Source organism: Anser cygnoides, chromosome 4, assembly GCF_040182565.1.
Source record: "Anser cygnoides isolate HZ-2024a breed goose chromosome 4, Taihu_goose_T2T_genome, whole genome shotgun sequence".
NCBI classification, from domain to species: domain Eukaryota; kingdom Metazoa; phylum Chordata; class Aves; order Anseriformes; family Anatidae; genus Anser; species Anser cygnoides.
The window spans coordinates 2,995,821-3,016,067 of record NC_089876.1 but is presented as its reverse complement, the minus strand read 5'-3'; the positions used below and the strand labels follow the sequence as shown (position 1 = coordinate 3,016,067).

The 20,247-nt window shown below is 54.6% G+C and overlaps 1 protein-coding gene across 5 annotated transcripts in view; it reads right to left on the bottom strand.

Moving 5' to 3' along the window:
- Positions 1-664: 664 nt before the first annotated feature.
- LZTS3 (leucine zipper tumor suppressor family member 3) overlaps positions 665-20,247 on the bottom strand; it is a 36,893-nt gene continuing 17,310 nt past the window's right edge. For 2 of the 5 annotated variants that reach the window (XM_066997075.1, XM_013182345.3), the window contains exons 2-4: positions 12,383-12,871; positions 10,215-11,045; positions 665-7,983 (exon numbers count right to left, since the gene is read on the bottom strand). In XM_066997075.1, coding sequence (XP_066853176.1) covers positions 7,273-7,983; positions 10,215-11,045; positions 12,383-12,832 — 1,992 coding nt within the window. In that variant the 5' untranslated portion in view covers positions 12,833-12,871 and the 3' untranslated portion in view covers positions 665-7,272. Of the gene's footprint in view, positions 7,984-10,214; positions 11,046-12,382; positions 12,872-16,081; positions 16,543-16,912; positions 17,313-20,247 lie in introns of those variants that run through there. The other 3 variants (XM_048059831.2, XM_048059830.2, XM_066997077.1) reach the window with 3 other exon arrangements.

The window sequence follows — 20,247 nt, the reverse complement described above, 5'->3', positions numbered from 1 at the left end:
GAAATGTCTCCTCATTCCCCACCTGAACCTTCCCCTGGCACAACTTGAGGCCATTCCCTCTCATCTTATCACTGGTTAGCTGTGAGAAGAGGCCGACCCCCACATTTAGCCTCAGAATCCCAGAATCCCAGAATCATCTAGGTTGGAAGAGACCTCCAAGATCACCGAGTCCAACCTCTGACCTAACACTAACAAGTCCTCCACTAAACCATATCACTAAGCTCTACATCTAAACATCCCTCCTTTATGGTAACCGTAGAGTGAACGCTTGCACAGCCCTTGTTGTACCCCGAGGAATAAGGGCTGGGGACGGCTGTGCCCAGCAGCATCGCCTCCGTCGGCTTGAAGAGATGGACGTGGAGGTGTGCACTGCTCCTCTCTGCTCCCTGAAGCCTCCACCTTTCCCTCCTGCTCCACAATGCCAGGCTGCTCTCCATCCTCAGCGCCAGGAGCTACAAGTGCTTTCACCCCGCTCTAATGGGCTGCGAGGAAGCTGTAGGCCAGCACGTGTATGGCTGTGCTGCTGTGTCTGAGATGTGGGTTTCCCTCGTGGAGCCATCTCCAGCATTCCCCCATCACCATTCCTCGGGTCCCTCCCGAAATCCCCTGTAGTTTTTCTGCTTCTCCCACCCGCACGCAACACAACCAGGCAAGCACGCAGTCAGGTTTTTAAAAGGGGCCTTTCTCCATTTTATTTTGCCCAATAAAAATCCTTCACAGTCAGATAGAGATAGGAGAGTGAGAGATACGTATACATATAGATCTTCATATATATTTATATATATACATACCTCTGTACAGATATATATATATATTCACCGTAGAAAATCGCGAAGGCAGTAGCTCTTCACATCTTTATAACCCCATGGAAACATACAACAGACTAGCAGTAGATTGTGAAATGTGGTATAGTTTTAACAAGAATTTCCTAAATGGATACACCTTTGCTGTACAAAAATCCCAGAATGCTGCATTTTATCTCTTTATTTTTCAACCTCTTTTTGTTAAATACACTGACCAGAGGCAAGGTCAAGACAACAGTGTTTGAAAGTGACTGGTGGACAGGAGACACACCCAACCTTATGGAGTTCTTTTTTAAATATTTTATTTTTTTTAAAGTATATTTATATAGATATATATTTTTTTCTTTTTTTTTTTCTTTTCTTTTTTTTTTTTCAAAGTCTCATTAAACGCAGTTCGGAGAACCAGCAACAGTCAACGCAGAACGAACAGTAACAGAGTCGAGTTCAGAACACTTCTGGTTTGAATTCACAGTAAGAGCAGAGAGAGAGAGAGAGAGACCGAGGCTTCAAGAAACAAACAGGGGAGAGAAAGCACAAGGCTGGGATTGAATTTACAGTCGGGCAGGTCCAAAACGTTGGACGAAGGGTCTGATGCAGAGATCCTACATACACACAGAGCCTGGAGAGCTCTGGCCGCTCCCCTGCGGGGCTTTTATTGCTGGTGAGATCAGACAACAGACTTGCTCGGGGCGCCAGCCGGCCCAACCTGACGTCCCTCCGTCGGGGAGCTGGGTTTTGGGGGCCTGTTGATCTGCTGGAGAAGAGACGCGGAGACGGGTGGCTAAGCAACGTGCATTTATTTCGGATGAGGAAACCCTCGCAACCACACTGCCCAGTGCAAGGCGAAGGCCGAGAGAGAGTCCGGACGGGCCGCCTCTCAGCTCACAGCATTTACCAGGTCCGAATGAGTGCAAACAAAGACACCTTGGAGGAGACCTAGCCCTGGGCCGGGCTCTGCAGGGACTCCACTGCGTGGAAGGAGACTGCATAGACGCTTCTGGGGTTGTGCAGCATTTTGGCACCGGTGGTGGAGCTCTTCTGCACCGGTGGTGGAGCTCCGCCTGGGCACATTTGTTCCCTTCGGCCACTGGAAGGGAACCCACGTGCCACCATGGGCACCTTCTCCTCCAGGAGGGCTCCGTGGTCTCCCGCTGGTGTCTGGCTGTCACCAAATGTGACTTTGTGAGCTCAGACGCCCCTGGGGACCCGGTGGCTCCCATGGCAGTGAGCTGATGGAGAAGACCCGCTGCAGGCAACCAGTAACAGGCACGGGGTGGGCACCAAAGGAGGATGGACCGCACGTCCCAGGGACCCAGACTGCCTGCCTGCTGCACGTGGGCATCTCCACGCTCCCTGGACACATGGGCACCACCAAGCTCAAATCATTGGTGGTTATTTGGAGCCAGACCTGGCCTCGCATCCCTTTCTGAAAGAGGAGAGCCCAGAGCTAGAGTTACGAAGGTATTCAAAGGAACATTGGCTTGCCTGCAGGTATCAGAGTTGGGAAGTCCCTTTTATTAAATCTCTCTAGAAAAACCTATTGCTTCGTGACAGAAAGCAGAGACTTTCTGCCTGAGAAAACGGATCTGGAAAAGAGCCCTGAACACACAACCCTGCATGCCAGAGGTTGCCCCGGGCTCCAGATCCAACACGATCCCCTTCATTGGGAGAACCAGGGAGGAAGCTTATCCCGAAGGTGCAGAGGCTTATTTCTGGTTTTGCTGACACTTGCACTAATAGAACATCCTACTGGGAAGCCTGAAAACGGCTGGATGTGATCCCAACGCCCCGGTGCCCCCCGGGGAACAGGAGGCATGGGAGCTGTGTGAGCAGGGATGCTCCTGCCCCTTGCACCCCTGTCTTTGCAGGGGTAGAGGGGCTGGGAACCCCCCGCAGCTGGCTGGGCGTAGTTATGATGGTGTGAAGCCCCACGCAGTGATCTCAAGGGATTGCAGGCCATGGGGACGTCCTCCAACAAGGTCGCTCTCGGAGGTAAAGCAGGGCTGATCTAGCTGACGTGGGAATGACAGAGAGAAGAGGTGAGGATCAGGAGCCTGGTAGCAAGTTCCCCTGAGGGCAGGGTCCGGACAAGCCACATCTGGGGGGGCTCCTGCTTGTTAATAAAGTATCTGGGAGAGCACTGGGACAGTGGGGACTGAAAAGAGGCAGGGGAGGCTTGAGAGCTGACGCAGGGGAACAGAAGGATGCGGGCAACGTGGGGAGCAGATCTCCAGCAAAGGATCTTGGTGGAAAGTAACTCCGTAAATTGCCCTTTGAGGCTTAGGCTGAGGGATTGGGTTAGAAGAAGGGCAAGTTGGACCTGCTCTCGTTCAGGACAGAACTGAGTTTCTCTCGCTGGCCCCCGCTTTGGCCGCCCGAGTCTGGGAGCGGGTCCTGCCTAGCACTCCCCCTTCCCAGCCTCTTCCCTCCCCGGGGAGGCAGGGAGGCAGCTCCAGGCACGCGGTCCGGCGCCTTCCAGAGATCTTTGGTCGTGTTGCTCATGAGCTCGCTGCTGGAGCGAGCTGTAAAGTGCCACAGCGAAGGGCAGGAGCGGGGTGGGTTGGTCCTGCCCGCGGGCAGGGCTCCCGGGTGGCAGGGCTCAAGGGGACGCCGCTGGGAGCCTCTCTGTCCTCAGGGGGCTTTGTGGGGGCATGAGGATGGCAGGGGGGGGGGGAGACTTCAGCCTTAGGGGATGATTACAAGTCCTGGCAAGCACTGAGGCAGGACAAAGTGACACCGGGCTGCTCTGTGGGCACCAATCCCAAGCAGATTGCTTTCCTGGGAGCCCTCTCCATTTCCACTGCAGCCAGCAGAAGGTGCTGAGCACCCTCCACGTAGCGCTCGGTGCTCAAACACAGCATCTGCTGCCACTGCCGACCCAGCCAGCAGCAGAGAAGCCTCTCTTGTCTCCTCGTTTAATCACTGTACGTACAGAGCCGGGCGCTCATTTACATCCAAGCTCACTCGTCTCCGGATAACCTGCTTAGCCCAAATGCTTGTGGATGGAAGTTGCTGGAGTTAATCGGTGTGCCGTGTTCGCTCACGTAACGGCTGTGTGCACGCTCCTGGAGCGTGACTCAGGCGGCTGCATGTGGGTGCTGTGCTGCTAGAGGTGCTGCGGGTCTTCCCACCCTCTCTCTTCCACAGATCTCGGGTCGTATTGGCCCAAGCCCCATGGATGCCAGCACATCTGGCCCTAACCACGTGCAAGACTTTGAGGGCAGCACCAGAACTTGCAGAATTACATCTGAGCCAGGACGTCATGCAGAGTCCCATCAGCTCCAGGGCTGGATGAGGACAGCTGGGATGTGGGCAAGCCCAAGGTGAGTTTCACGGGACGGAAACATTTTATTAACCTCACAGAAGGACAATACGTGACCCTCCTTGGCCGTTCTCTGAATATGCCATTAAAATGCCAGTCTGGCACCTGGGCAGTTCAGCACCCTTCCAGCAGTCAGACAAACCCGATGCCTGCAGGTATCACTGGGTCTATCAAGACACGCTCATTCCTGGCACCGCTGCACAAAAAAAAAAAGAAAAAAAGATCTGGGAAAAAGATGTCAGAGCAAACCTGACGCACTGGAGGGCTTGGCTGACTGCTGCTGCTGGGATCCAGGGTGTGCGGGGAGGGCAGGCAGGCCCCTGCTTCTCCTGCCTGTGGATTTTCAAGGAGCTCTGGTGAGAAGGTGTCCCACAGCGTGGTGCTGGTGCCCCTTCCCACTTGCTAACGCAGCAGGGAGCCGCACCGTACACCTCCTCAGCAGCAGGTCCTCGATTTTCAATCGCCATAGGTGTTCTCGAGCCACTGATTGAAACCCTTTCTCTTGTGGTGGTTAAGGGGAAACCAACCTCACCGTCAGCAGGGCTAGGAGGGGCAGAGGTGGGAAGGACCAACGGGTCACTGGGCCCATCTCATAGCCTGGGCACTTGCTGTTGATGGTCCGTTTGCTTTTTGTGTGGTGGCCTCAAAATCATCATGCAACAGGCATCCAAAACATCTCACAATTTCCCAAGGACTGCGCAGCCCTTCACAAGCACAGGTCCCCCTCAGCTGCTCTGGGCTGGAAGACATCGCAGGTTCCTCCGAAGAGAGGCACAGAAAGCGACGCAAGACGCCACATCTCCAACCCCGACCCTGGGGGGTGTTCAGCCCCATCTAGAAGCCCGCTGTGTGAAACGGAGGAAGCCCTGGGATCTGCCTGCCAAGAGTTGTGCCTCTGAGACCCCTTGACTCAGGCTGCAGGCTCTGAAACACTGAAGCAAAGAGCAGTACTGGGCTGGGGACTGAGGACCTGCCCCGTTTGACTCTAGCAGGATATAAGCACTGTGCCAATGACCTTCTGTGAGGTCCTTGCTTGCCCATCCCATTCCAACCCATCCCTTATCATCCCTGCCCTTGGCATGGCAATGTCTGGCACTGTCTGCTGCTGGGTGGCACCAGTTTTTCTCCTTCAGCTCCAAAGGCACAGGCAGAAGCCGTGGGGGAACCCAGGTGCCCTCAACCAGGGTCTCAAAATGCCCTGATCTCCTTCCACATCTCTATTTGCTGCAGCTCCAGGGATCCCTGCCAGCTACCAGCAGTTCCTCCCAGTAACACTGTTGACCTTGGCTGGAGGTTGGTGGGACTCACTGGAGTCTTCTTTCTCCTGCTCGGCCTCTTTGCCCAGCCTGGAGCTCCCCACAACGCTGTCTGATCCCACCAGGTCAGACCTGGCGATGGGGAGGGGAGTGGAGAGAGAAGGGAACTTGGAAGGTGAATAGCTTCAGGGCTTCTGCCTCTCAACACCCTGTTCTTCCTCGGTGTGCAGGTGCAATGTGAGCTGGCCAAACTCTCCCTGAAGTCACCTCACACAGACATCCCGAGATGCTAATTCTGGCTTTGTTCTAGCTGCTCTCTAGGGCGAAGCGCCCGAATTCCCGCTTGCACCGATCCTCTGGCTGCTGCCCAGTCAGCACAAATCCCCCTGCACAGCATTTTTCTCTCTTTGCTGTGGATCGTGGTTAAAAAAGCATCTGTGCAAGGGAGAACCAGGCCCACTGGGCCCCCCTTTTAAAGCTGAATGCTGGTGTTTGATGCCCGCATCATTTTCGGTGAGTGTGCACGTAGGATTTGGTTATTTTTCTGCCGGGGCATAAGCATTTGCACGATCTTAAGCATTTCTTGTGTCTGCTTTCATGCTCAGAGTCAGTAGCTGAGTATTTTTTTAAGCTGGCCCTGCGTTATCTCCGTCCCTGGAGTTTGTGGTACCACGTGGGATCGCGATGGGCGCTATTCCACGTGGCTGCACTGAAGGCCGATGCTCACCTCCCCCATTGCAACCCAGTGGTGACGCTGACATGTGCTCACTGCGACTCCTGAGCGAGGCTCGGGTGCCCTCTGTAAGTACACCCCGGGCAGAGAGAATGCACCGAAGCGCCTCTCGTTTGGGGATGGGTTAGCACAATTGCCCACTGCTGGGCAAACTGCTAAAGCTTCTGTTTGCATAAACATCCCACAGGTTCGGAGGCTTCCCCAAACCTCGTTCCATTGACTGTGGGAAGTAAGAGGGCTCTTGAGAAGGAGAACTGCCTTGGATCTCAAGGTTTTTTTTTTTCTTGCTGTAGCCGGCTTGGATATACGTAAGGACAGGGGGATCAAGGCAGAGGTGGGAGGATATTTCTGCTCCCGGGACTGGTCACAACCCAGGAGGCGAGTGGAAATGCAGACGGAAAACACAACGAAATGAAAACGCAGCATGTGTCAACAGAAGCTCCTGCTGGGCGACCGTTCCTTGGTGGCTTCTGTTACCAGGACAGGCTCATCCTGGTGCTCAAGGACGTCCTAACCTCCTACAGCCGTGGTAGCCACGGGCTGCAGGAGGGAGTCATCTGGTAGAGATATGTCTGGTTTCACTGAAATCAGTGGCCAATCTCCTCCTGACTTCACTAAGACCATTGTCTAGACGAGATACTTGACGCAGAACAGTGAGTTTGCTCACGGTCCCAAGAGCTTTGCTCCGTTAGCCAATGTGGCTAAAAATGCCCTGAAAAAAAACAACCTGCCACTTTGAACTGTTTTGCTGCATATAAATGCTTTGAAAACCAAAGGAACCAAACACAGCCCTCCAAAACAACCAACCGAAGAGGGGTGAATTGTAGGAGAGGGGATGGCAGCCTCTAGCGAAGTAACAGTCACGGCAGATTACAAAAGAGCCAATTGACCCTCACCAGCTGTACTAAGAATAAAACAAAACAAAACCAAACGAAAGATGCCGCATTATCGATAGAAAAACAACGCACATCCACAGTTATTTTACCTACAGAGCACAGAAGAATAGAGTAAGGGTGAAGGAGCTCGGCGTGGGCGAACTCACACCGCTCCTACGGTATCGTATTATCCTTCGGAAGATCACTGGCTTGAGTAGGTAGTACATGCACAGCAATAAAAAAAAAACAAAAACAAAACCATGGGCATCGTCTTGGTCCCACCTCAGATCTCGGTGGACTCTATTCGCTCAAGTCTGGAGGGAGTCCACGGTTTTTTCTCCTCGGTGTGCGGGGGGCTGGTGGCCTTTGTGTTCATCTCGTTCACCTTGTGCTCCAGGAGCTGGTTCTTCTGGTACATCTCCACGTAGTTGAGCTGCAGCTGCTTCTGGTACTTGATGACTTTCTCCTTCTCTTCCTGCCACGTGCGCCGCTCCTCCTCGAAGTCCATCACCTGCTGCTCCCGCTGCTGCCGCTCCAGCTTCAGCTCCGTCTGCAGCCGCTCCACCTCCTTCCGCAGCGTGCTGACGCTGTCCTCGCTCTGCCGCTGCATCTTGGCTTCGTCGCTTTCGCAGGCCAGGGGGTCCCGCAGCTTCTCCGCCAGGTCCCCGACAAAAGGCCCCGGAGGTCCCATGCTGGCAAGCGTCCGCTTCAGTCCGGAGACCTCCATCTCACAGTGGTTCAGTTTTTCCCTCAGCACCTGCACCTCGCTCATCTTCCGCTGCAGCTCGCTCTCGCAGATCTCCAGGTTGACGCTCTTGGAGCTGTAGGAGTCCTTCAGGGTGAGGATTTGCTCCTCCTTCTCCCGCAGGAAGTTCTTACCTTCCTTGAGCTGCGTCCGCAGCCCCACGATCTCGTTCAGCTTCTGGGAGACGTCTGCTTGGGAATCCTTCAGCTGCTGCTTGAGCAGGGAGATCTCCCCCGCCTTCTGGCACACCTGCGGGGAGAGAATCCGTGAGGCAGGAGGAAGGCAGCGAGGAGCCACCACCCCTGCTCGTCCCCTGCATGGCCTCGTGTTGGCAAGAGGCTCAGGTAGCAGAGAGGACGGCCAGCAACCCTGCTCAAATACCGAGCTCCAGCCTTCACCGGGACCCAAACCATGTCAAAGACCTAGAGGCCGTCCCTGTGTTTGTGGGGAAGATTTGGACCTTGAGCAAGGCAGAGATGGGAACGTCTCAGACCTAGAGACCAGCTGGGCTCTCCTCAAGCTCTGGGAGTGTAGGACAGGATGCAGCGACAGTGGATATTACTTGTCATGTGATGCTTTCCTTCCCAAAGGCTCCTACAGAACACATTTGTCTAAATTTTAGCGTTAGTTCACTGAGGGCAGTCTGGGGACGGGTAGCTACTTAACTCTTTTGGGGTGGAACATGAAGAGTGACAACCCCTCTGCTAAAGATCAAGGTGAGAGATGCACTCTTGCTGGATTGGGACTACCGTGCACTGTCCTGGGGTACTGGTGGGCACTGGAGCTTCAGGTTTCATCCCAACTGGCTCAAGATTCACCCATGCGGTTGGGTACAGAAGTCCTGGGCAAATGCCCCGTGGAAATACCCTTGCTGCAGTGTGTATGTGCCTTATGGAGGTGGCACAATTCAATACGACACTCCCGTTCTGCTTAGTTGAGCAAACGTGGATTGAGATGTTGGAAGGGGAACTATAATAACGCATAATAGCGCATAACGTTGAGCAAAGCCTTGAAGCTCGGCAGTCAGGATGGCCCAGCGCCCACCACGAGCAGCTGAAGAGCCAGGAGACGTACCTACAAGCACCGGCACCATATCTCCTGGAGCTCCCAGAGCTAACTGAGCACCCACACCAATGCCAGCACTTGTCTGCAGCAGATGCAGAACGACGTCGCGCTGGTTGGGCTGTAGTTACAGCGACACAGTTAATGCCTAGCTGAAAAGCTGCACAATCCCAACCGTGGATTTACTGAAAGTGCTCTCCACGGGCTGGCTTCTCCCAAAAGGCAGAGAAACACACGACGAAGAACAGCTTGGAAAAGAATCAACTGTCAGATTTAAACACTTAAATTTAGGTCTTTATGTGTGTGTTGTGCAGATTTAGGCAACACAGTCTGCAGAGCATGGAGAGCAGCTCAGCCAAGTATAGGTGTCTACAGATTTTAGGTGTCTTGATCCACCAGCCGAATCCTGCCTCTTTATAATAAATAATCGAAAGCCCGTTTGTGGTTTTATCAGTGCAAAATCAGAGAATTTTCCAGACTGAACTTGTGGGAAGGCACAAAGAGACCCGGGCAGAGCAGCTGGCCAACGGAGGGGCAACGCACCCCGCTTTCTCTGGGATGTAACTCACAGAGATTTTACAGCAAGCCTCTAATAAGCTCTGCCGAACATCTGCAAATAGCACATTTCAGAGCCTAATTAATCCTAGTTTCATCGATTTTCCATCAGGATTAGCAGAATAGGGTCTTCTTGATTCTAGAGCTACTTTTCGCCTGTGCAGTCTTAATAAATGTGAAGTTTCTAGCCAGTCTGTGGAAGGATTAAAATTCTTCACATGATCAAGCTGAAAAAAGAAAACATGTTAGCACTGGCTATACAAACAGAGTTTGATAAAAACTTTCTAAAAATAGAAACAGAAGAAAAAAAAATATGTGAGACCTAGAAAGAGGAATTTGCCTTTCAGCCTTTTGAGGGAGATAAACTTATTAGCAACTGAAAACAGAGCATTACAATGGAAAGCATGAGGTAAACTTGGCTATCGGTATCATTCTTAGCTCACTTGCTTTATATCTTAAGTGAAAAAAAAAATCAAATATTTGAAAAGCGGTTTCAAGGTTTGCCCAAACGCAGACGTTAGAAGAATTTAATTAAAATAGACTTAGACCCAATTTGGAGAGGCACAAAGACCTGTACGGAGAGACCTGTATTCACTGAAATTGTGTTGAAATGTCCCACGTGGAAGTGACCTGGCTGTGAAGCCTAATTATTAACCAGCACTGGATGTGCACACACATAAAGTTGTACTCAGTTTAATTGAAAACCACAGGTTTGGCGCTTAGACGGAACGCAGAGGTGACCGAAGTGTCTTCTGTTACCTGTAGGCCACCGACCCACAGCCTTTGTGGGGTGCGCTTTGGGCAAATGGAGGTGTTTTGGGTTATCAGAACCCTCCAAGAAAACCTCGCCCAGGGCCACTTACCTCCCACTTGGTCTCCTCAATCTTTGGGAGGAACTCAGCCTGCTCCTTCTTGAAAGCCACAAATTTCTTCTCCAGCTCCTCTCGCTGTTGGAGGAGTTGTCCCATGTCATCCTGGAGTTTTTTTTTCTCCTGCTGTAACTTGAAGATCTGGAGCTGCAAGGCCTGCTGAGCCCGCTGCGCCTTTTTGGAGACCTGCTGCAGTTTGTTGGCGTAGTTTTGCCTCAGGTCCTCCATTTCCCTCTCCCAGATCTTCTGCTTCTCCTCAAACACTTGGAAGATGGCTGCCTCGCTTTTGTCCAAGTTCCTTCGCATCTGGAGGACCTCCTGCTCCTTCTCCCAGAGCCGGTCTTCCAGGTCTTGGATGATGTCGTCCGTCGAAGGCGAGTGGAAAGGCATCGTTTCGTTGAGATGGTTCAGTCTGTTGAACGAAGAGGTGCTCTTGCTCGAAGACCGCCCGCTGTCTGAGGTAGATATCCCGTTGTATCCCACGATGTTCTTGTCCACGTAGGTGGTGCCGATGCGGTTGATGTGGCTCGTCGAGGCGCTCATCGGGCCCACGTGCTGGCTGTAGCCTGTCCCGTACGTGGGCAGGCTCGTTAACGAGTTACGGCCCGAATCCGAAAGGCCTCCCACTTGGTTTGTAGTCCTGTTAAGGCTGGTCTTGTCGAGTCCACTTTTGGGGGCGGACGGGCTATTGCTGTTGGCATGGTTCAAGCTCTTTCTGTTCTCTGTCACCCCGTTGCTCTGCGGCGGGCAGAGGTTCTGCATGGAATGGAAGTTTTTAGGAACTACTGGTTTAAAGGCTGAGGGTCTAACTAAGGGCTCATTGCTCTGCAAAAGGAAAAAGGACCACGCATCAAAGACAGCAGGAGGTTCGGTAACGACACACAAAAGAGACACATCAGCACAGGCTGGGCTGGCGGAGCTGAGCCATCTCTAGCTAGCTCCGTATTCCTCAGCCTTGATACACCCAGGGCTATTTGGGATTTAACCCAGGGGACCCGTGAGTTAACTCGTAGGTTAACACTGTATCTTCCCTTGCCCCAGTTGGAAAAAAATGAATAAATCTTGATGTGCCCCAAATCTGCATGATTTTTCTTAGAATACTTTGTGGACAGGGCTAGGTGGGAGCCATGGCCACAGCCATGTATTTAGAAAGGATTTTAAAACCTCTGAAGCCTTGCACATTCCTCTCCCCATGAATGCACCTACAGAAATAAATTTTACCTCAAAATAGGACTGAGTCTCCCCGATTGTGGATTGGGCTTCGGGTGAAAATTAACCCAGAGGAACCAGCCTTGTATTAGCAAAGATCTTTTGAAAACGCCTTCCAGGAGAAACAGCGGGAATGAATGCTGGTGAACACGCAAGGTTGGAGACCAAAAATCTGGCATGTGGCACGCAGGATCGTGATGGACTACAGGGGCCACCAGGTTAATGGCCCAGGAGACAAGGCCACCAAACGCTGCAGAAATAATGCTGCCGCTGGCAGCCTCCCCGGGGCACGAGTTATGGGGTTTGCTGGAGCAGAGCAGCAGGGTGCATAAACCATCTTGGGCTCTGGGGCTCCTCCAGGCCTGGGAGGTGTTTGCTCCCCCGGGACAATACGAGCCGTGAGGACTGTGCTTGGGTGGGTGACAACATTTACAGGGGTAGTTTACAACCTTGTCATATTGTCCCTCACCAGGGGGCACTGGGATTTTGAAACTTCTTTCAAGTGACACATTTTTGTGGCAGTGGGCTGTAGGGGATTGTCCGTAAATGGCCCAAAACATGACAGTGAGACTCAGATGCTGGGCCTACCGAAAACAGAGCCAACTCCAGCCCCTCCCTGTCAAGAGTGGAGGTAGGCACAGCATTTTGGGGAGGTTGGATGACTTTAATGCAGCCTTAGATGAACTGGAAGTGTAGCTTTGAAAGACTTAGATGAGCTGGAAGCATGAAAGACTTGTTACCATGCTCTTGGCTTCCTCAAGAGCTAGCGTTCCCCTGTGCTCAGCCCCATGAAAGCAATAAGAATTATGTTATCTGTAAATAAAAATGACATTGTCTGCATAGTAAGACTTAGGCTGTTTGTCAGGATGACACCATTGCCCAAGGTTTCCTCACCAATGCTTTTAGAGACATGCCAGATCCATCCCGCTGCTCCAGGGAGCGGGGGTTCTCACCTGGTCTAGTTTGCCGGAGATTGGCAATATCTTTGGTGGGTTACCGGGCTCTCGGTACTGGGGAGGAGGCGGCATGTTCTTCTCGTTGTTGGTGGTCACGTTCCCACAGATGTCCACCTTCACCTTCTCGCTCTTGCGCAGGTCGCCGTTGATGTAGAGGGAATTGGAGACCTTCTCCGACTTGTACGTCTTCTCCTCGCCGGAGTAGCGGTTGGAGATCTCCCGCGTGGAGTACCCGTTGCGGGACCCCTCCGTCTGCCGGCCGCTGCTCTGCGTCCGGGTCCCCACGCTCTTCATGGCGAACTCCTGGTCGTTGGCGACTCCGCTGCCCACGCTCCCCATGGCGCTCTGCGAGGTGGGGTGGGACGGCCGGGGAGAGAAACCGTGCAAGTTCTCCGGGCTGGGGTACGTCGGGTCACTGAGAACGGGCAGCGCCTCTAGCGTGGCCATGGCAGCGCAGCGGCGAGGTGGAGGCACAGGTCAGTGGCACTGCGAGAAGGAGGAGAAGTAAAGGGCTGTTAAAGATGTTAAAGATGCCTTTTAACCACCACAGCCCTTTGGAGCAAATCTCTGGGCAAGGGCAGGAGCAGATGTTGGGTTGTCCTCCTCTCCGTGACCCACAACCCTCCTTGGAGGAGCAGCGTGCCGTGGTCCCCCAAATCCCACTCGTGGCTGTGCAAAAGAGCTGCTCTTACGCCTCTTACCCAACGGTTGGTGCTTCCAGGGGTGGGGTTGTGGGGTTTTTAGTGAGCTCAGCTCTGCAGCACTGGCTTTGCCTGACCGTTTGCAACTTATTTCTGCCACTTTTCCAAGATTTGAACGACTTGGTAAGGCCAGGGGATGGCAGGTGTCCAGCCAGGGTCCATCTGTAGGCCCATACACCATTGCTCCCTCCACTGCTTCCCCCAGGGATGGTTCAGCAGGGCTTAACCAACACACTTTCCATTTCTCCCTGTCCCGTGGACCTGCACAGCTCACTTTTAAACTAATGTTTTTGTCCAGGCATCATTCTAAGCTTTCTGTCAAACATTTATTGCCCTACTGCGTTTTATTCTTAACTAGTCTGTGCCTCGCACTGGCCAAAACTAGAACATGGGAAGCGGATAACATGCAGATCATGGTTATAATGGTTGTCTTTGACCTGGTCCCAGCCACATGACACATATTTCCTTTCCTCTTCCACTGGGACCAGTCCTCACTTGACTGGATGCTCTCCCCAGCCCCATCACCGTCTCAAACTCCAGTCCTGTGACTTCAGTCCTGGCTTTACAGGGAACCAAGCCCTGTGAACCTCTGAAACATCTGTGTTTTGGGGAAATTCCCCAAATACCGGTGGCTGCACTGGGGCTGAACTCATTAACAACGGACGTGGTCAAGGTCCAGAGCTACTGGTGCTGAGGCAAGTCTCACACGGGTACAGTTCATCACTTCCTACAAAAATCAGGCCTCTTCTTGAAAGTCCATTCTGAAATTTACAGAAAAAAACAACAGAAACCGATAGGTTTTCCCAAACAGCGCAGGTGGGATGATCCCATAAGATAAAAAGTTGTGGGGAAGCCGCTCTGCGTTGAGCTGAGCCGGAGCAGAGCGTGGAGATCATACAGAAGGTGAAGGTGTCCCTGGGATTTCCCTTCCCTTTAACTGTTAACTTGGCCCTATTTGATGCAATCAGCACCAGCAGGCTGTGAAACCAATCCTATTTAAAGAAACAAACCCGCAACAAACTTTTTTTTTTTTTTTGTTGCCTCATTGAATAATGGAGAATTTGATGCTGCTAAGGATCCCATTACGTGAGATATTGCAAGGGAAGGGAGAAAGCGCATTGCTAAATCTGGATGAATGTAATCAATCCCAGAGTCTCATTATCTGGGGAAAGCCGACGCGCTTTCCATTTCTTCCTTGACTCTGTGGGGCCTTTGTGCTTTGCCGGTGCTGCTCCAGAAGGTCTTAGGTCTCCTTGGAGGCCCATTTTATTTCCTCCAGCCTGTGCAGATGTCTCTGACACCTCCGGGTGTTTCAGTTCACGCTGGACACGGCTGAACCAAGGCTGGAGGAGCAGAATCAGTGGTACCTGCACCTGCTCAGGCAGGGCCAGCAGGAAGGGGGCTGGGGAGGGCATTTTGGGGGGGGGGGTTCCTTCTTCTTGGGGTTCGGATGTTAATTCAGACCTCCCCTAATTAAAGCTGGACAGTTTGCTTAGGTCTAGAGCTCGGCTGTGATGTGTTAGCTCATGAGGTTTTGCTATTTGTACTCAGAGAAAAAAAAAAAAAAGGTTAAAACAGGGTTTGTTCGGCTCATCTTCAGTTTATTAAAATGCATTTCTAGAGACTTCTTCCAGGGATACTGCCTGCAGCCACCTCCCTTTTTCCAGCGCCCTGATCTTGTAGAGCTCTGCCCTGTCCCAAATCTGGCCCGAGCATCCTGGGGCTGGTCTCACGGTGCGGGATCAAAGCTGCGCCACAGGGGCAAACTCTGAAAACGGACCTCTTTTTTTGGCCTGTTTTTTTTTTTTCTTTCCCCTTTTAGCTGGAAATCATCCAAGAAAATATTCCGAAAATGTTGGTTATTAGCTTATGTTTACTGTAAACCCAGGATCTGATAAGCTGAGCATACGGGCAAGCATTTCAAATATGTTTTCAAGGAGATTCCAGAAGTGCCAACAGATCCCTGGCAGTACAGCTTTGTTCGCCAAAAAGGGATGTGTTTTTTTTTTTGGGGGGGGGAAACAGCAACTCTCACTTTTGTTTCTTTTGGCCAGCCCCAGTTCTTAGCCAGGTTTTATCCCCCCCTCGTCCCTTAGGTGAGCTGTGAAATCAGGTTTTGAGCGAGGCCGAGGTGAGAAATAATGCTCCCAGGTGCCAGCGCAGGGCTTGGGGGCAGTTTCTTCTCCTTCCACGTCTGGAGGAATGCGTGATTAAAAACCTCCTGGGGACATTTCTCCTCCTTAAATCTCCCAACCGCGTCCCTCCCGTGGGAGCGCTAACAAAAATGGGGTTTTTCGTGCGGTTCCCAGAGAGAAACAAGGATGCTGGGTGGGGAACCTGAGCCCCATCCATGTCTCCTGGTGCCTCCAAGCCCAATTTCTCCTTCCCTGGGCACTCAGGGGTGTTCTTACGTTTGAGGGCCTCGGCGCACCGTGCAACAACAGCCGCGAGATTTATGAGTCGCCGCAAGCCACCCCGCCCCAGATTTCATTAGCTTTACGGTGCCGCGCTCCCCGGGAAGCCTCATTAAACCCAACCGGCCTAATTAAAGCACGGGGCGGCCGAAGATGAGGCAGTAAATAACGCAGACATCTGTCCTGCTGCTCAAACCACGCATCGGGACCTCGGGGCTGGAAAACCCCCCGCGCTGCCCTCCTGCACCTGTAACGCCGCCGCCGCGCAATTCGGGCCGGGGACGCAGCTCTTCTGAGGCTGCGTTAGCAAATTAGAGACGGAGCATCGGGGTCTGCTTTTCGGCAGGGCCGGAGCCCGTCTCCTGTGGCCTCCTGAGCTATTTTTTTTTTTAATTTGCAAAGAGGTTTGACTTTCACCTGCCCCCCGGGGAGCAACAGAAACCGGAGTTGCCTTAACCCGGTTAGCTCCGCACGCCCCGGATCTCCTCGGCACGGAGCAAGCAGGAAGGCAGAGTGGCTTGGCTTTACCAGCATTTCACTCCCGAGCCCCTTCTTTAGATGAAGAAGGAAAGAGAAATCACCTCTGAGCGTGGTTGGGCATGGAAGAAACCCCCGAGGCGAGAAGTGGAGAGGTGGGGAGAGGCCCCAGATGGACAGAAAGCCAAGGGGAGCTCTGGATTTCGAAGCATTCTGCCACCCGCTGCCCTTTGCAGATGTTTTGTCCTTCCAGGCGTCACCTCCCGTCTGCAGCAGCCGTTGGAGGCACCAGGGCCACCTTGCTCTTCGGCCTCGCCAGGCCCAGGAGAAGACTCGTGTCCATCCCACCCCCCGAGGAGGACCAGCTCTACCCGAGCCGCTCCCAAGCGGCGCCCCTCGCAGCGGCAGCCACCTCGCAGGGGCAGCGCTCAGCCCTCGCCCGGCTCTGCCCTTCCCCTTGCTCCCCGAAGCCTCTCGGTTGCGGCAGAACCGAAGCAAGGGGCTTTCTGCGGGCACAAAGGAGGTGAAGGGAACCTTTCCAGAACAAACGCTGATCTAATTTCCCATTTCCGAGCATTTGTGTGCGCACAAAAGCTGAAAAGGGTTTTTTTTGTGTGTTTTTTTTTTTTTGTCTGCCTGGCTTGAGGCAGAGCAGCCTTCCTGGTAGGCATCTTTGTGAAAAGCACGTGCCCCGTGGGGGCAACCAGCCTCCTCGTGGGGACAACCAGCCTCCTCGCTGCCGGGGACACAGCTCCCCAACCTTCTCCACCTTGCACCACCTGCTCGTGCCACCTAAACCACGATGCCACGATCACCTTTCCTCCCACGGCCCTGCTTTGGACCTTGTGATATTTCCGCCTCTAACGCAGAAAATCTGGGGGGAGATCTCCTTTTCCCCGGCTGCGGTGGGTGAGCCCTCCGCGGCTGCCTCTTACCAAGTTTTTTTGTGGCTTTCTGAGGACTTTCTCTGTAAACACGGCAATCCACCAAACGGCTCCCGCCTCGTCACGCTTTGCTTTATCCGAAGGAGCTGGCAAACGCCTTCCAGTTAGCCAGAAGAAAAATTGCCTTCCGGTAAGCAGCTGAATAGTTAACCAAGCCTCGATTACGAAGGCCTGGCTCCGTTTCTGCCCGAGCGGGTTAATTGTTAACACTCTGGTAACAAAGGCCTTTGGGAGACATACCTAGGCACCGTGCCACGCGGGAGGGAAATCAATCACGGGGCGCAGGCAGGGCGAGCTCCTGCGGGCAGCCCCGAAGCACGGCGCTGTGCTGGCATGCGGTCCCCAGGAGCACGCAAAAGCACCCAGAGGGCAAAAATCTGCCCCCCCCCCCCCCCCCCCCCCCAGCCGCTCGCTGTAACAGGTGCGCCCGTGACCTTCACCGTCCCGGTGGTTTGCTCGGGTTTTAACGAGCGTGCAATTACTGGCAGGATGAAAACACACGTGTTTTTTTTTTTTTTTTTTTTTTGTAGGACCTACACCTGCGCGGTGCTCGGGGCTCTGTCGGCTCTCCCGGCTGCTGGCACCAGTGCCAGGGAGGTGGTGTGGCTGGAGAAGGGACCACAGAAATCCAGGCTGCTTTGGGTTGGAAGGGACCTTAAAACCCACCTAATTCCCCCCCAATGCCACGGGCTGGGCCCCTCCCAAACCCCAAAGTGGCCGAGGGCACCTCCAGAAGCGTGGATGCAAGAGGCAGGGACACCTCTGCTCCCCCCCGACCTCGGCATCTCCTTTTCTCCCTCGCCTTTCTCACGTTGCCTCTCGTTGAAGGGGACAGGATCAACTTTCCCAGCCGCTCGCTCCCAGGTATTTTTTCCAGCCCTCGAGTAATTCTCGTGGCCTGTTGCTGCGCCTCCTCCGGCTCCTTTCCCCTCGCCGGCGTCCCGGCGTGGTGGCTGCCAGCTTTTCTTCCAGCGCCGCAGGGGAGCACGGCCCTGCTGGACACGGACCTGCCTGCGGAAGCCCGCAGAGCGCCGGCTTTTCAGCCGCAAGCTTTCTCCCTGCCCAGAGGCCAGAGGACACCAGGGAACAGCTTCCCAAGCACGCTGAGCTCCCTTTCCCCCCCTCTCGAGGCATGGATCTGTCTCCCTGCCCCGTTTTCTCCCCTTCCTTCCATCCTCCCCCGGGATGTGGGACACGGGGTGGGACATTTTGGTACCCGAAGTGTTCCTCGGGCAGCTGGGAGCACCAGGGGTCTGCGCAGGGACCCGCAGCATCCCCCGAGCTCCTGGCCCCAATTTAAAGCCCTCAGCCCCCCCAGGACTGGCAGTTCAGGAGCTGTGAGGACCTGGTTTGCCTTCCCATCCTGCCCAGACACGGGGTCGGGGTGGCAGGAGACGGGGCAGGCAGGTCACCGCGTTCGGGGGGGGGGGCTGCACTTTCTTGGGCCTCTGTAGGAAATAAAAGCAAGCAGCTTAGAAGCATTTCCTTTTCCTTTCCGCCTGCTAATGAGATAATTACAGCCTTTTGTATTCTGGGAAACTACTTTCTCATTACGGGGGCCTCATCGGCTATTTACATAATAAGCCTGATAACAAAGGAGCCGGGATGAAAAGACCCAAGCGGGGAGTCGGGAGGGCTGCGGGGCGGCGGCTTCCTCCATCCCCACCTGGACCGGAGGGACAGAGCGGGTGGCAGTGCTCCCCCGGGATGTCCCCGGCACGGGATGCTCCTCGCTCTGCTGGAAGGGGCCCTGGGTCCCCCACAGGTCCCACCGGCGAGGACACGTTGGGTACCAAACGTCCTGGCCCCTGTCCCACCCCATGTCTCTGTTCTCTGTCCTCCAGCTGCCCAAGGGACACGTTGGGTGCCAAAATGTCCCACCCCATGTCCCTGTTCCCTTCCCAAGGGACATGTTGGGTACCAGAATGTCCCACCCCATGTCCCTGTTCCCTGCCCAAGGGACATGTTGGGTACCAGAATGTCCCACCCCATGTCCCACATCCCAGTTCCCTGTTCCCCGATCTGCCCAAGGAACACTTTGGGTATCAAAATGTCCCATCCCACACCCCATGCCCTGTCCCCATAGCTGTCCAAGGGACACTTCAGGTACCAAAATGTCCCACCCCACGTCCCACATCCCAGTTCCCTCTCCCCCAGCTGCCCAAGGGACACGTTGGGTACCAGAATGTCCCACCCCGTGTCCCAGTTCCCTGTCCCCCAGCTGCCCGAGGCACACCGTACACCAACCGGTCGCCACCGCCACCGCGTGCCAACGCCACCGCCTCCCTTCCTCCATAAAGGCCCCATTGTCCTGCCCCGACAAAGCCTGAGCAGCGCAGCCTGCTCCACCTTCCCCGGCTAATCCTCCCGCCTCGCTATCAGCTTTCCTCCCCGCTCGTGGCCGCGCTGAAGCTACGCGCTGCACGGCCACGGGGAAGCAGCGGGAGGAGGAACCAGGGCGCTGCGAGCCGAAACCGGCCCCGTGGCACCCAGTCCTGGCCCGCTGCCCTCCTCCTGCCCGTCCTCCTTCCTCCCCGGCTCCTCGGGGTGCTCCGGGGCTGGGTTTGGGGCTGCACCTGCGTTTTCCCCATTTCCCCAAGCTGCCCTGGCTGATAGCAGGGGCTGCGTTGGGGCTGCTCGAACAGGATGCTGGCCCCATTTGCACCCGGGGGCTTTACTCTGCCCCTAGGGCACAGCCAAATCTATGGGGAAAGAGATCTGACAGCGGGGACGGGGCCGCTGCTTGGTGGATGGAGGTTTGGGATGCTCCACACCACAGGCTGGGCAGCTTGAAGCCACCCCAGCCCTCCGTGCCTCAGTTTCCCCGTATTAAAAGATCCATTTCCTGTGCAGCGGGGCTGGAGCTGAGCCACTCCTGCGTGACACACACCGCTGCCCCACATGGCTTATTGCACTGGGGGGACACAAGGAGCCCCCCACCCCATTGCGGCGTGTCCCTGCAGCGCTGCTGTCCCCTGGGAGTCCCCAACAGGGACCCACGTGCCGCCGGGACACCCTCCTCCACCCGCTGCATCTCCCCGAGCATCCCCGTGCCGTCACCACTCCTCGGCCCTCGCGGTGGCACAGGGAGGGGATCCCCTCGGCACCGGGCCCCCCGAGCACGATTTTGGGTGGGAAAAGGACCACGGGGAAAGGCTGCGAACCAGCCCTGTGCCGGCCGGATCCCGCTGCCCACGCCGTGGGCCCGTCCGTGATTTATAATTAACTCACCCACAGGAATTTCAAGGGCGCGGAGCAATTCCCCTGCGCTGCCCGCATGACGTGCCCGCGTGGAGAGCCAGGAGCTGGCCCCTGTGTCTCCCCAC